This window comes from Ursus maritimus, unplaced genomic scaffold, assembly GCF_017311325.1.
Source record: "Ursus maritimus isolate PB19 unplaced genomic scaffold, ASM1731132v1 scaffold_16, whole genome shotgun sequence".
NCBI lineage: Eukaryota > Metazoa > Chordata > Mammalia > Carnivora > Ursidae > Ursus > Ursus maritimus.
Window position 1 is genome coordinate 813761 of NW_024424008.1, and position 12319 is coordinate 826079.

Genomic DNA, 12319 nt, shown 5'->3' on the forward strand with positions numbered 1-12319 from the left:
CCAAACTCTCTCTCTTTGCAGATGTCATGATACGTTATGTGGAAAACCTAAGACTCCACCCCAAAATTGCTAGAAATCATACAGCAATTCAGCAATGTGGCAGGATACGAAATCAGTGCACAGAAAGCAGTGGCATTTCTATACACTCACAGTGTAACTAAAGAAAGAAAAATTAAGGAATCGATTCCATTTATAATAGCACCAAAAACCATAAGATACCTAGGAATAAACCTAAGCAAAAGGCAAAGGCTCTATACTCTAGAAATTGGAGAACACTTATGAAACAAATTGAGGAAGACGCAAAGATGGAAAAGCTTTCCATGCTCATGAATTGGAAGAATAAACATCGTTAAAATGTCTATGCTGCCCAGAGCAATTTACACTTTCAATGCAATCCCTATTAAAATACCATTGACATTTTTCACAGAGCTGGAACAAACAATTCTAAAATTTGTAAGAAGTAAATGAAATGATTTGTATTAAGAATTTATAACCCAGCCTGGTACATAAGATCTTCTTAGAAATATTGTTTATTAAGAATATTTCTCAGGGATGCCTGGGTGGCTCAGTCAGTTAAGCATCTGCCTTCGGATCAGGTCATGATCCCGGGGGTCCTGGGATCAAGTCCAACGTTGGGCTCCTTGCTCAGCAGGGAGACTGCATCTCCCTCTTCCTGCCGTTCCCCCCTTTGTGCTCTTTCTCTCTCTCTCTGATGAATAAATAAAATCTTAAAAAAAAAGAATATTTCTCAGAAGAGTGCCACATGTTTCTATGCTATATTAAAAAAAAAAATAGGTCACCCATGTCTGTGTTAACAGCTATAGAAACAATTAGGTGAAGGTCACACATTTCATAAATAAGATCCCATGAATTCTTCCTATAACGAGGGCATGGCATTCCCTACCGTCTTGCTTGCATCTAACATCTTCATTGCTCATTTTGTAAATCTGGGGAGTCAGAGAAAATTTGCATTTTTAGAAAGAGCACAGTGAACCAAGACTTCAAAAGAAAGCAGTGTTCCACCGGCCTTGGTCTCTTTATGCAATCAGACCTGAACTACAACAACTTATGATGTAGTATATGTTGGCTAACTGAACATAATGAAAAATAAAGCAACAACAACAACGAAAAAAAAAGAAGAGTAAATAAAATCTGCAGGTGTGAATGACCTCTTAAAACCTCTCCTTTCTTGGAATTTCAGTTGGGAACAAGAGAAGTACCTGGTTTTCCACCATTGACAGTAAGTCAGTACTTTGGGATCAGAAGCATAAGAGAAATATTCCTAAAATTATGTCTAGGAGCAGGCAGTTAATTCACTCTGTGTGTGTGTGTGTGTGTGTGTGTGTGTGAATTCTTTTGAGGTTTCCCATGAAAATCATGTCTACCTCTCATGAGAACCATGAGTGATTCCAAAGGTTATAAACTTTATGTGGCTATTTTTCTCTGCCCCTTTATAAGGCATAAATGAATCTTTCTTTAGTACTATTCCCTGCATTATTTTTCTGTCCTACGTAGGATTTTAATGCACATCACTTAGGAGAAATGTTATGCAATTAATATTTGATTCTGTGGGTAGAGCAAGTGAACTATATGGGCTAGTTTTTAATTGCACTATTTTACTAATTATAGAATATATGAGCAAGATCTCTTGCTTGTTTTTTTTTTTCCACACATTTACCTGTTTTTTTTTTTTTTTTTTTTTTTTTTTTTTTTTTTAATTTTAAAATAATTTAGGAAAAGTTTTTTTTTTTTTTTTTTTTTCCCCCCATTTTCCTTTTTTTTTTTTTTTTTTTTTTTTTCACTGCATCTGTGTTTATGGTTGAGGAGACAGTTGTTTATCTGACTACATGGGCACACACACACATGAGCGAAACAGAAGAAACAAAAAAAAAAAAAAAAGAAAGAAAGAAAGAAAAGGAAAAAAGCCACAGAAAAACATATGGTAATGCGGGGTAAAGTTGATGCTGAGCTGACTGTATTATATTAACTAAGAAAGACTGTAATCCTTCAGATATTTAAATACTGTGGAGATGGGCTGAAAATACTTTCATTTTAAATATAAATAGGAATTGATATAGTTAATAATAATGGTGACAGTGTTAATGATGATAATCATAGCAACAGCATTGATTATATTTAATTGGAAAAAGAAACCCTCTGCAAGAGTTTAATTTTAATTGTCCTCTGCTCTGTGTCTAAAGATAACAGAAGGCGGGAATATGGTGTTCCTGCAGATGAAGCATGTTGACTATTGACCCTCAAGAAAGGAGAGAGGAAACATAAGGAATGGATAGTAAATGTGGCAGTGATTGATTGGATATGAACTTGTTTGAGCAAAAAAAGGTCTAAGAAGACAATTGCCTAAAAGTGGAACTCTGAAAGTGATCCATTCTTAAATAAATGAGTAATCAGAATGGACATCAGTACACACATTATGAAAATACATGATACATAATAATACATACAAATGGTCAACAGACCCATAAAAAGATGTTCAACATCACTAATTATTAAGAAAGTGCACTGGGTGTTTTACACAACTAATGAACCATTGAACACTACATCAAAAAGTAATGATGTACTGTATGTTAGCTGATTGAATTTAAATAAAAAATTGAGAATAAGAAAATGCAAATTAAAACCACAATGAGCTATCCCTTTACACCTGTTAGAATATCTGAAATCAAAAGGACAAGAAACAGTGAGTTGGCAAGGATGTGGAGAAAAAGGAAACCTCATACACTATTGGTAGGAATGTAAATTGGTACAGCCACTGGGAAATAGTATGTAGTTTCCTCAAAACAAAACAAAACAAACATACACACCAATAATTCTACTATCAAGTATTTATCCAAAGAAAACAAAAGCACTTATTTTAAAGATATATGCCCCCCTATATTTATGGCAGGATTATTTACAATAGCCAAGATAGAGAAGTAAGCTAAGTGTCTATTGATAGATAGATAGATAGGATAAGGAAGGGATGGTATGTATATACAATGGAATATTACTTCACCCTAAAAAAGGAGGAGATCGTGCCATTTGAGACAACCTGGATAGACCTAGAGGGTACTTTGCTAAGTCAAATAAGTCAGACTGAGGAAGACAATTACTATATGATTTCACTCATATATAGAATCTTTTTTTTAAAGATTGATTTATTTATTTGAGAGAGAGAAGAAAAACACAAGCAGGAAGAGCAGCAGGCAGAGAGAGAAGGGGAGAAGCAGGCTCCCCACTCAGCAGGGAGCCTGATGCAGGACTCCATCCAGGACCCTGGGATCATGACCTGAGGTGAAGGCGGACACCCGACTGACTGAGCCACCCAGGCACCCCTCATATATGGAATCTTAAAACAACAACAACAACCACCAAATGAATAAACAAACAAAAAGCAGACCCAGACTATAAATATAGAAAACAAACTGATGTTTCTCCTGCCAGAGGAGAAGGGGGTAGTGGGATGGGCAAAATGGCGTTATGCAATGAATAAGTCACAGGAATAAAAGGCACGGCATGAGTAGAGTCCATATTGTGATAGCGTTGTTTGGGACGGTTGGGAGTTACACTTGTGGTGAGCACAGCATAATGTATAAACTTGTCCAATCCCTGTGTTGTACAAGTGAAACTAATGTAACACTGTGTCTACTATAAAATTAAAATGTTCACATAGTTTCAAAGTACATCGAGGGAAAAATTTGGTTAAATTTTCATTGTGGAAGCGGCATTGATACTGTGTAAGGAACATTCTAGGCGGACAATAGTTACCCCTGGAAATATTGACTGTATATCCTCACACCTTCAAGTGTCTGGAGAAGTGGTTTCCTTCTTAAAAAGGATCATATCCTGTTCGGAGTATGGGACTCTGACTACATGACTAGAAGACATCTCCTTCCCTGACTGATAATTCAGCCTGGGCTGGGGTCTCCATGGAAACAAGAGCAGCCTCTGGGTTCTCCCTGGGAGAGAGTCAGTGACTGAAGGCAATGTTCCTTCCTTAGAGAGAACACATCTCTTGAGAAGTGGAAATACTTCTCCAGAAAAGAAACCGCTGCTCCGAGTTTTTCATTACTGAGTCAGTACTCAGCTGCAATTTCTGTGCCAAATGCTTGTGTGCAAAAGATTCTCAGTGTCATGGGAAATCTGAAGACTGCTGGACACAGAAGATCATGTATGAAGGCAATACTTAAGTTTGAACTTTACAAAAAGAAAAGAAAGCAAGGAAATCAACATTTAAGCATCCATCTAGAATAAAAGGTCCTCAGCATTGTGGGGAAGGTAAAGAGACACAGAACCAGATTCGGGGCAGTCAGCATGTGCAGGAAGAGGAACATTGGAGCATTGGCCTGTAGGATCCCATCTTGATGAGCATGTTGCCTGCCATTGAGCAGAAGGGAATGGTGATCTCAATACGCACAGCCTGCAGTTCAAGGATGCCTGTTATCAGAAAGGTGGAAAATACGGAGTTTGTACTATTGAGAGGAAACATGACTTCAGGGCTCCCTGACTTGCTTGGAGTGACGTAACATCTGGAGTGCAGTTATTTCATTTAATATAGGATTTTATCATCTAGAAGTGAATATCTGGATCATAAATGACCACTAGTCTCGCTAATACTTTACCCCTCAACTAACCCTGCCTGTATGGATCATTGAAGGTAAATCATTACCTAGATTATACCTTATTTAAATCTAGACTAAAGGAGTATGTGTTTATATTGATTGTTTTCCCCAAAATAACATGGCTCCAGTTATTTGTAAACCTCCATTTTAATAACTTAATTTTAAAATCGGTCTTTTAAATATTTTAGTAGACGATTTTCAAAGAGGTTTAGATTTAGAGAAAAATTGAGAATATAGATAATTTCCATATATCCCTCACACACATGGAAATTTGTTACAATTAGTTAGGCAGTATTAAAATTAACTAACACTTGAAATTATTCATATTTCTTTACTTTTTACATAATGTACTTTTTCTCTCATGGGATAAACAATACCTTGTGTTTACCTGCCATGTCTCCTTAGTCTCTTGGTTGTTTGTCAGACTTTCCTTGCTTTTGCGGACTTTTAATAGTTTTGAAGATTAGTGGTTAGGGATAACGTGAAATGGCTTTCTATTGGTACTTGTCTGATTCTGTCCTCATGATGAGAATGGGGTTATGGATTATTTTGGAGGGAGATTATAGATATAAGGTGTCACATTCATCACATCGTATGAAAGACATATATTATTGTCATGTTTTCTGACGGTTGATGTTAACCTTGAGCACCTCACTCGTGAGTTTTGACAGGTTTCTCCATTGCTACCACTTCACAAACACTGTTCATGGTAAGTTTTCCATTATTCTTCTAAAGTTAATGAATACTTTTCAGTCCTCAATGTAAGATGGTGTCACATGATTTTGATACACGTGTTTCCCTCTGTAAAACACTTTTCCATTTGGACTCATTGGCATACATCCTTAACACTTTTATTGCTTCCTTTACAGGCTATTTCTGGGGATTCAACTGTACCCTATTTTAATGTTCAGGGTTTTTAGCGTACTTATATTATTTTCTTTACTTAGTCAAGTCATCCACCCTCACGACCTCAAACACCATGTTTATGACCATGATTTGCAAATTCATTATCAGCTACTTCATACATATATCAAACCCCAGGCTGGATATCTTGGGAAGGGACGCCTGGGTGGCTTAGTCAGTTAAGTCATTCTGGCTCGGGTCATGATCTTGGGGTCATGAGATTAAGCCCTGTGTCGAGGGCTTAAGATTCTCTCTCTCTCTCTCCCCCTTGCCCACCCCAATAAAAAAAAATGTGTCTTAGGCAGACAACATAAATAAAAAAGAATATTTCTAAAACAAGTCCCATTCACCAACAACTTCCTTATAATGGGACATAGTTATAGGACCTCTATAGCTTTCATTTCAAAAACCTAAACAGGATTGGCATCTCCATTTCTCTTATCCCTCACAGTCAATCAATCACCAAGCTTATGATTCCATCTATTAAATATATCTCATATGCACCCACTTTTTGCACCTCCTGGAGCGGACCTGTGTTCAATCACTACTGTATCCTTTTATTAAGACGCCTTATCTAATCTTCTGCTGTCAACTCTTCTCCTCATCTATTTGGTAGCAGGACTGATGTTCCTAGCATAAATGCTTCATCATTTCAAAATTCTAATTGCAATAAATTAGTACTTGCATATTGCCCTAAGGATTAAAACTAAATTGAAATCTCATCTTTTCTAACTTTGTACCTATCTACTATTCAATATTTATACCTGAATTTCATAGTTATTTATTCACCTGGATTTCAAACATTATGGTGTATTCACAGTTTTGTTTTTCTCTTTGTTTTGCCTGAAAATTATTGCTCTTATATTCCTAAGGTCATTTGTCGTCAGTCTTTAAGCCTCAAATACATACCACTTTCTCAGGGGAGTCATCACTCAAACCCTCCATACTAGATTATAGTGCCTGGCAGGCTGTCAGTGCACTCTTCATTTCTGCATGACATTTATCAGAATAGTTAATACAGATGTATGCTTAATAATTTTTGTCTGTGTCCCCTGTCTTACTGAAGGCAAAGAACTCCTTTGCTCTCTACTGTTTTCTTGTATCTTAGGAGTGCCGAGCACTGTGTCTGAATCACTGGGAATACTTACTCAACTCCATAGTATCAATGGGTATTTACCAATGTTCCAGAAACATCTCAAACTCCATGTGTTCACCATAGCTTCATTATCTTACCACGTAAATAACACTCCTTCTTTGTCACTAGCTCATCGAACAACATATCATCAACTCAATTTTATCAACCAAAAACTTGGGCATCAACTCTGAAACCACTCTGGTCACCAAGCTATAAAAAGTTATTCAGTGTGCTCATAGATCCTAAATATTATCATAGCCCTTATCTTATTTTGGTTCTTACAATCATTGCTCTAAGTGAGACACCATCATTCCTCAATTGTGCTTTTGTGGTACTTTTTAAACTAAACTATCTTCTTACAGACTTTATAAAGAATCTAAACTGCCATGAAGAAATCCTAATGATAGAATGGTTCAAAACAATGTAAAATGAAAAATTTACGTGCAGTAAGGTCATACCTTCATTGCATGGAGAGACTCTAAGAAATGAATCTTTGGAATACAGGGATTATATATCTTTTTATTCTAAAATTCTTTAGTAGACTTGCATTAGTCACTAATGGGGAAAAAGAAATACAGGTGGGAGAAGGTTTCATAGTTTCAGATGTTTTCGCCTCACCTGTAGGAATGAAAAACTCCAATTTCATTCTATCATATATTTTGATATAATGACCAATTAATTGGATAATCTAAGCAATAGACAGGTTTCCAAAATTTTAGGTGGAAGTGTGTCTAAATGGAATGAAAATATTGATGAACTGAGGGTGACAATTTTCGTATGGTAATCATGCTTGAAGAACATGTCAACAAAAGTCAGAGACACTTATTGTTGTGTCTATGATGCCATAATTATTCTACAACCCACTGGAGAAACCTCTCCTGGAATGTGTATTAGCAAAACTTACTTTTATTTTGTCTCTTGAATTAGAAAGCCTCTTAAGTTCTTTAATACTCAAGTCATCATAAAAGATGATAAAGTTATAGAAATAATGATTCAAATTGTACATTCTTGCACATAAGGGAAGTAGCATTGCTCTTTTGACCTTAAAACATTCCAATGAGAAAATCCAAGGCTTCTACTTCACTTTCAGGGAAAACCACTTCTTCATCCTGCTTCTGATCTGCTGGGTCTTTACGCTGTAGATGATTGGATTCATCAGGGGTGGGAAGAGAATATAGATATTGCCCATAAGGACATGAACGGAGGGTGAGAGATGCTTCCCAAAGCGGTGCACCATGGTGAGGCCAATGATGGGGATGTAGAAGACCAGGACGGCACAGATGTGGGACACGCAGGTCTGCAAGGACTTGAGCCTCTCCTCCCGGGATGCAATTGCCAGCACTGTATGCAAGATGAAAACGTAGGAGATGAGAATGAGCACAGCATCCAACAACAAGGTACAAATGACCAGAGCCAGGGCGTAGAAGCTGTTGAAGCGGATGTCAGAGCAGGCCAGTCGCAGTAGGTCCTGGTGCAGACAGAAAGAGTGGGAGAGGATGTGGGGGCGGCAGTAATGGAAGAACTTCAGGCGAATGATGACGGGGAGAATGGACAATGCACTTCTCATCAAAATGGCCCCCATGACATGACTGACCCTACTGTTGGTCAGGATGGATGTGTAGCGCAGAGGATTACAGATTGCAGTGAAGCGATCAAAGGCCATGGCCAGAAGGACTCCAGACTCCGTGCCAGAGAGACTATGGACAAAGTAAGTCTGTGAAATACAGGCATCCAGACCAATCTCCTGGCTGAGCCCCCACAGGATCCCCAGCACCGTGTGCACTGTGGACAGCCCCATGCACAGGTCAGTGAGGGCCAGCATGGCCAGGAAGTAGAACATGGGCTGGTGCAGGCTCGGCTCCGTCCGGATCACATGCAGCACCAGGCAGTTTCCCAGGAAGACCATGGCATAGATGGAGGAGAAGGGAATTGAAAGCCAGGGATAGTACTGGTCTAGGCCAGGGAACCCCATGAGAATGAATATCGAGGTATTGAGAATGGAAGCAGAAGCAGCAGACATGATCATGTGAAGATAATTTTCCAGAGAAGGTCGATATTACTGACCAGTTCTGTCCAGCCGTCCACTGTGTGTGAGCGCAGTGGAGAATGCACAGCCCCTCACATTGTAGCACGGGCAAAGCACGTGGTGGAATCCCAGCGCAGCTCCAGTCTGCAGGAGAAGCCACAGCTCAAGACGATTTCCCAGGGAAGCTCCTTGGTAGCAGGTCTCAGTTGTAGAAGCAAATCACTGTCCCGACCATTTGGGGCAGATTAGATCATTAACTTCATTCTGTCTTAGTCCCTCTGAGCCACTTGCAGGACACACAGCAGGTGACAGTGGCTAAAGCTCTTGAGAGCACAGGGCTGTTCCTTCTGTGCTGCTCCTGAGGAAGCCCCCAAACACTGTCTTGTCGCCAGAGCTTGTGGCCCAGGGACTCAGAAGGCTCAGACTTATGAGGAAGGAATGAAGAGGATTGTTGGGCCAGGTGGACCCGGGCTCTTGGGAGGCCACTATTCCCACCTGGTGGCTGATGCAAGTGAGAGATTTCACTTGGTCACTGAAGGCCACAGGTCCCTGGGACTGAGAGGTTTGGGTAAATGGCGGCCTTTTCTGGGATCCACAAATCTTTTCAGTAGGGAGACTCACCACACTGAGTGAAATTTCAATACCTAATCAGAAGGAGAAGGTGAGAATTAAACACCCAAGGGGAAAAGACAGTATCAGAGTTCTCAAGAATTTTAGTCTCTGTTTCTGTCTGAAATCAAGAAAAATATTCATGTAAGACTTATTTTCCTCCAATTTTCCTTTTATTGTTGCCTGAATGCCTCAGTCCATATTTCTCCCTTTCCAGAACCCCTGAGAAATGAGTCTCCTTTTTGTCCAGCGTAATATAAAGAGCCATATTTAAAAAGGTTTTGAAGAAAATGCTCTAAATATGGCATACAGCATATCGCTTAAAACATTCACTTAATTATTAGTAGGACAAAAGTTAATTATGGACTCATGTATGAAATACTTGAAATATTTTCTTGTCTTCATCTGTTTATAATTATTAAGTGTTATATATGAAATTATAGATAACTAACTATTTTATTCAGATTTCTTTTCTTTTCCCATGGAGATGTTTTCAGTGAGTACATTATATGGAAAAGTTCCAAGTGGAGCACAAGGAGTATTTTTTCCTGAAGCACTTGAGGATAAGTTTTCTACCTGATAATCCTTTACTCCCCAAATTTTACTGGATGTTTTCTACAAACAAGGATATTCTCCTACATGACCATAGTACAACCATCAACAGAAAATAACATTGACACAGTACTACCATTACATTTTCAGAGATCATGTAACTTTTCTCAATTGTACCATTAATGTGATTTGTACTAAAAAAGACTCCAGTTCAGAATCATGTGTGTGCATTAGTAGTGCTGTCCTGAATTTCTGCCAGTGGCTTTTGATTTGGAGTCATGTAATTTACCTTTTGTACAGTTTCTTTCTTTCTTTCTTTCTTTCTTTCTTTCTTTCTTTCTTTCTTTCTTTCTTTCTTTCTTTCTTTCTTTCTTTTTCTTTCTTTCTTTCTTCCTTCCTTCCTTCCTTCCTTCCTTCCTTCCTTCCTTCCTTCCTTTCTTCCTCTCATTCTTTGTTTTCCTAGGATTTTACTACTACGACTTCTTGCACCTGAAATATTTGTCAAATTCGTATCTTATTTAAAATACCAGCTCTGGCCGGTGATGGGTAGTAAGGAAGGCACGTATTGCATGGTGCACTGGGTGTTATACACAAGTAATGAATCATCGAACTTTACATCAAAAACCAGGGATGGTGACTAATATAACAAAATAATGGTGACTAAGTATGGTGACTAATATAACAAAATAAAAATTATAAAAATAAAAAAGAATTAAATCTAAATAAAAATCTCATCTTTCCTAACATTGTTCCTATTTTTCAACTTTTATGCTTGAATTTCATAATAATCAGTTCACCTGTTTTTCATACAGTCGAATGTATTCTAAACTTTTTTTCTCATCAGTTTGCTCCCAAATTCCTTTTTTTTTTTACATTCGTCATTACTTACTCTCAATCGTCGCGCCTCACTGTTCTCAGAGGAGTCACTACCCAGATCCTCTGTACCAGATTAGAGTTCCCGGTTAGGCTGTCAGTGTACTCTTCGTCTGACTAATGCCGTTTATTTTAGTTTTTAATGTATGGTTAATGATGCTTAATAACTTGTGTCTGTGTCCCCGTTACACTGAAGGCAAAGTACTCTTTCTGCTCTCCTTGTTTTCCTGTACCTGAGTGGTAACTAGCACTGTGTTCAAAACACCGGGGGTACTTATTCAAGATTTCCAATGGTTATTTATCAACGTCCCACAGATACGTAAAACGCAATGTGTTCAAGGCAGGTTCCACGAACTCCATGTGTAAAAAATACTCTTCCTTTGTCACTGTCTCATTGAACAACACCCCACCAACCTGATTTCCCAAACCAGAAACTTGAGCGTCAACTAGGAAACTACTCTGTGCACCAGGCACACGTGGTTATTAAGTGTGCTCCTAGATCCTAAATTTCATCATATCCCTCATCTTACTTCCATTTTCACGATCACTGCTCTAAGACAGGCACCATCAGTCCTCAATCATGCTCTTGCAAGAGTTTCTAAACTCTTCTTTATAGACTTCAGAAAGAATATAAATGCCACGAAGAAATCCTAATGACAGAATAAGCACAAAAAGTGTAAAGTGAAAAATTTATATGCAAGAAGGTCGTATCATTAAAGCACGGGTACTAATTAAGAACAAAATCTTTTAGACAGTATTATAGTACTTTCGGGTACACAATATAATGATTCAATAATAAAAAATAAAATCTTTGGAGTAGAAGGGTTATATATATATTTTTAAGATTTCATTTATTTGTCACAGAGAGAGAGAAAGAGCACAAGCAGGGAGAACAGGAGGCAGAGGGAGAAGCAGGCTCTCTGCTGAGCAAGGAGCCTGCTGTGGGACTCGATCCCAGGACCCTGGCATCATGACCTGAGCCAAAGGCAGACACTTAACCGACTGAGCCACCCAGGCATCCCAGAGGATTATATATCTTTTTACTCTATACATCCTCTAATGAATCTGTATTAACACTCTAATGGGGAAAAAATACTAAAGGGGGAGGAAGGCTCAGTATCATAGATTCTGTTGCCTCTCACCTCACCCGTAGGAAGGAGAACACAGTATCACTGTATTATATTTTACTATAAGGGCTGTTACGTGAATAATCTAAGCAATAGATATGCTACCAGAATTTTAGGTAGAGGTCTGTCTAAATGAAATGAAAATATTGATGAACTGACGGTCATAATCTTCATATGACAACCATGCTTTAAGAACATGTCAGTAAGATGTAAACACAGGTGTTCTCATGCCCATAATGGCTATAATTATCCTACATCAGACGTTCAGAAATCTTTTCTGGAATGTGTATTGGCAAAAAAAATTCTTCTATTTTGCCTCTTGCTTTAGAAAGCCTCTTAAGATCTTTAATACTCAAATCCTCATTAAACAACAAAACGTTACAGAAATTATCAGATTACAAGTTGTTACACACATGGAAAGTAGCATTACTCTTTTGACCTTAAAACATTCCAATGAGAAAATCCAAGGCCT

General features: G+C 38.2%; 1 protein-coding gene across 1 annotated transcript; it reads right to left on the reverse strand.

The window, feature by feature from the left end:
• Positions 1 to 7735: 7735 nt before the first annotated feature.
• LOC103681230 (olfactory receptor 51V1-like) lies at positions 7736 to 8686 on the reverse strand. Its single transcript, XM_008710763.2, has one exon. It carries the CDS (start codon positions 8684 to 8686, stop codon positions 7736 to 7738), a length of 951 nt encoding a protein of 316 aa, XP_008708985.2.
• Between the last annotated feature and the right edge of the window lie 3633 nt (positions 8687 to 12319).

What these genes read in the sequence shown, in the direction of transcription:
- LOC103681230 (XM_008710763.2), bottom strand. Translation starts at nt 8,686, where the DNA reads ATGATCATGTCTGCTGCTTCTGCTTCCATTCTCAATACCTCGATATTC.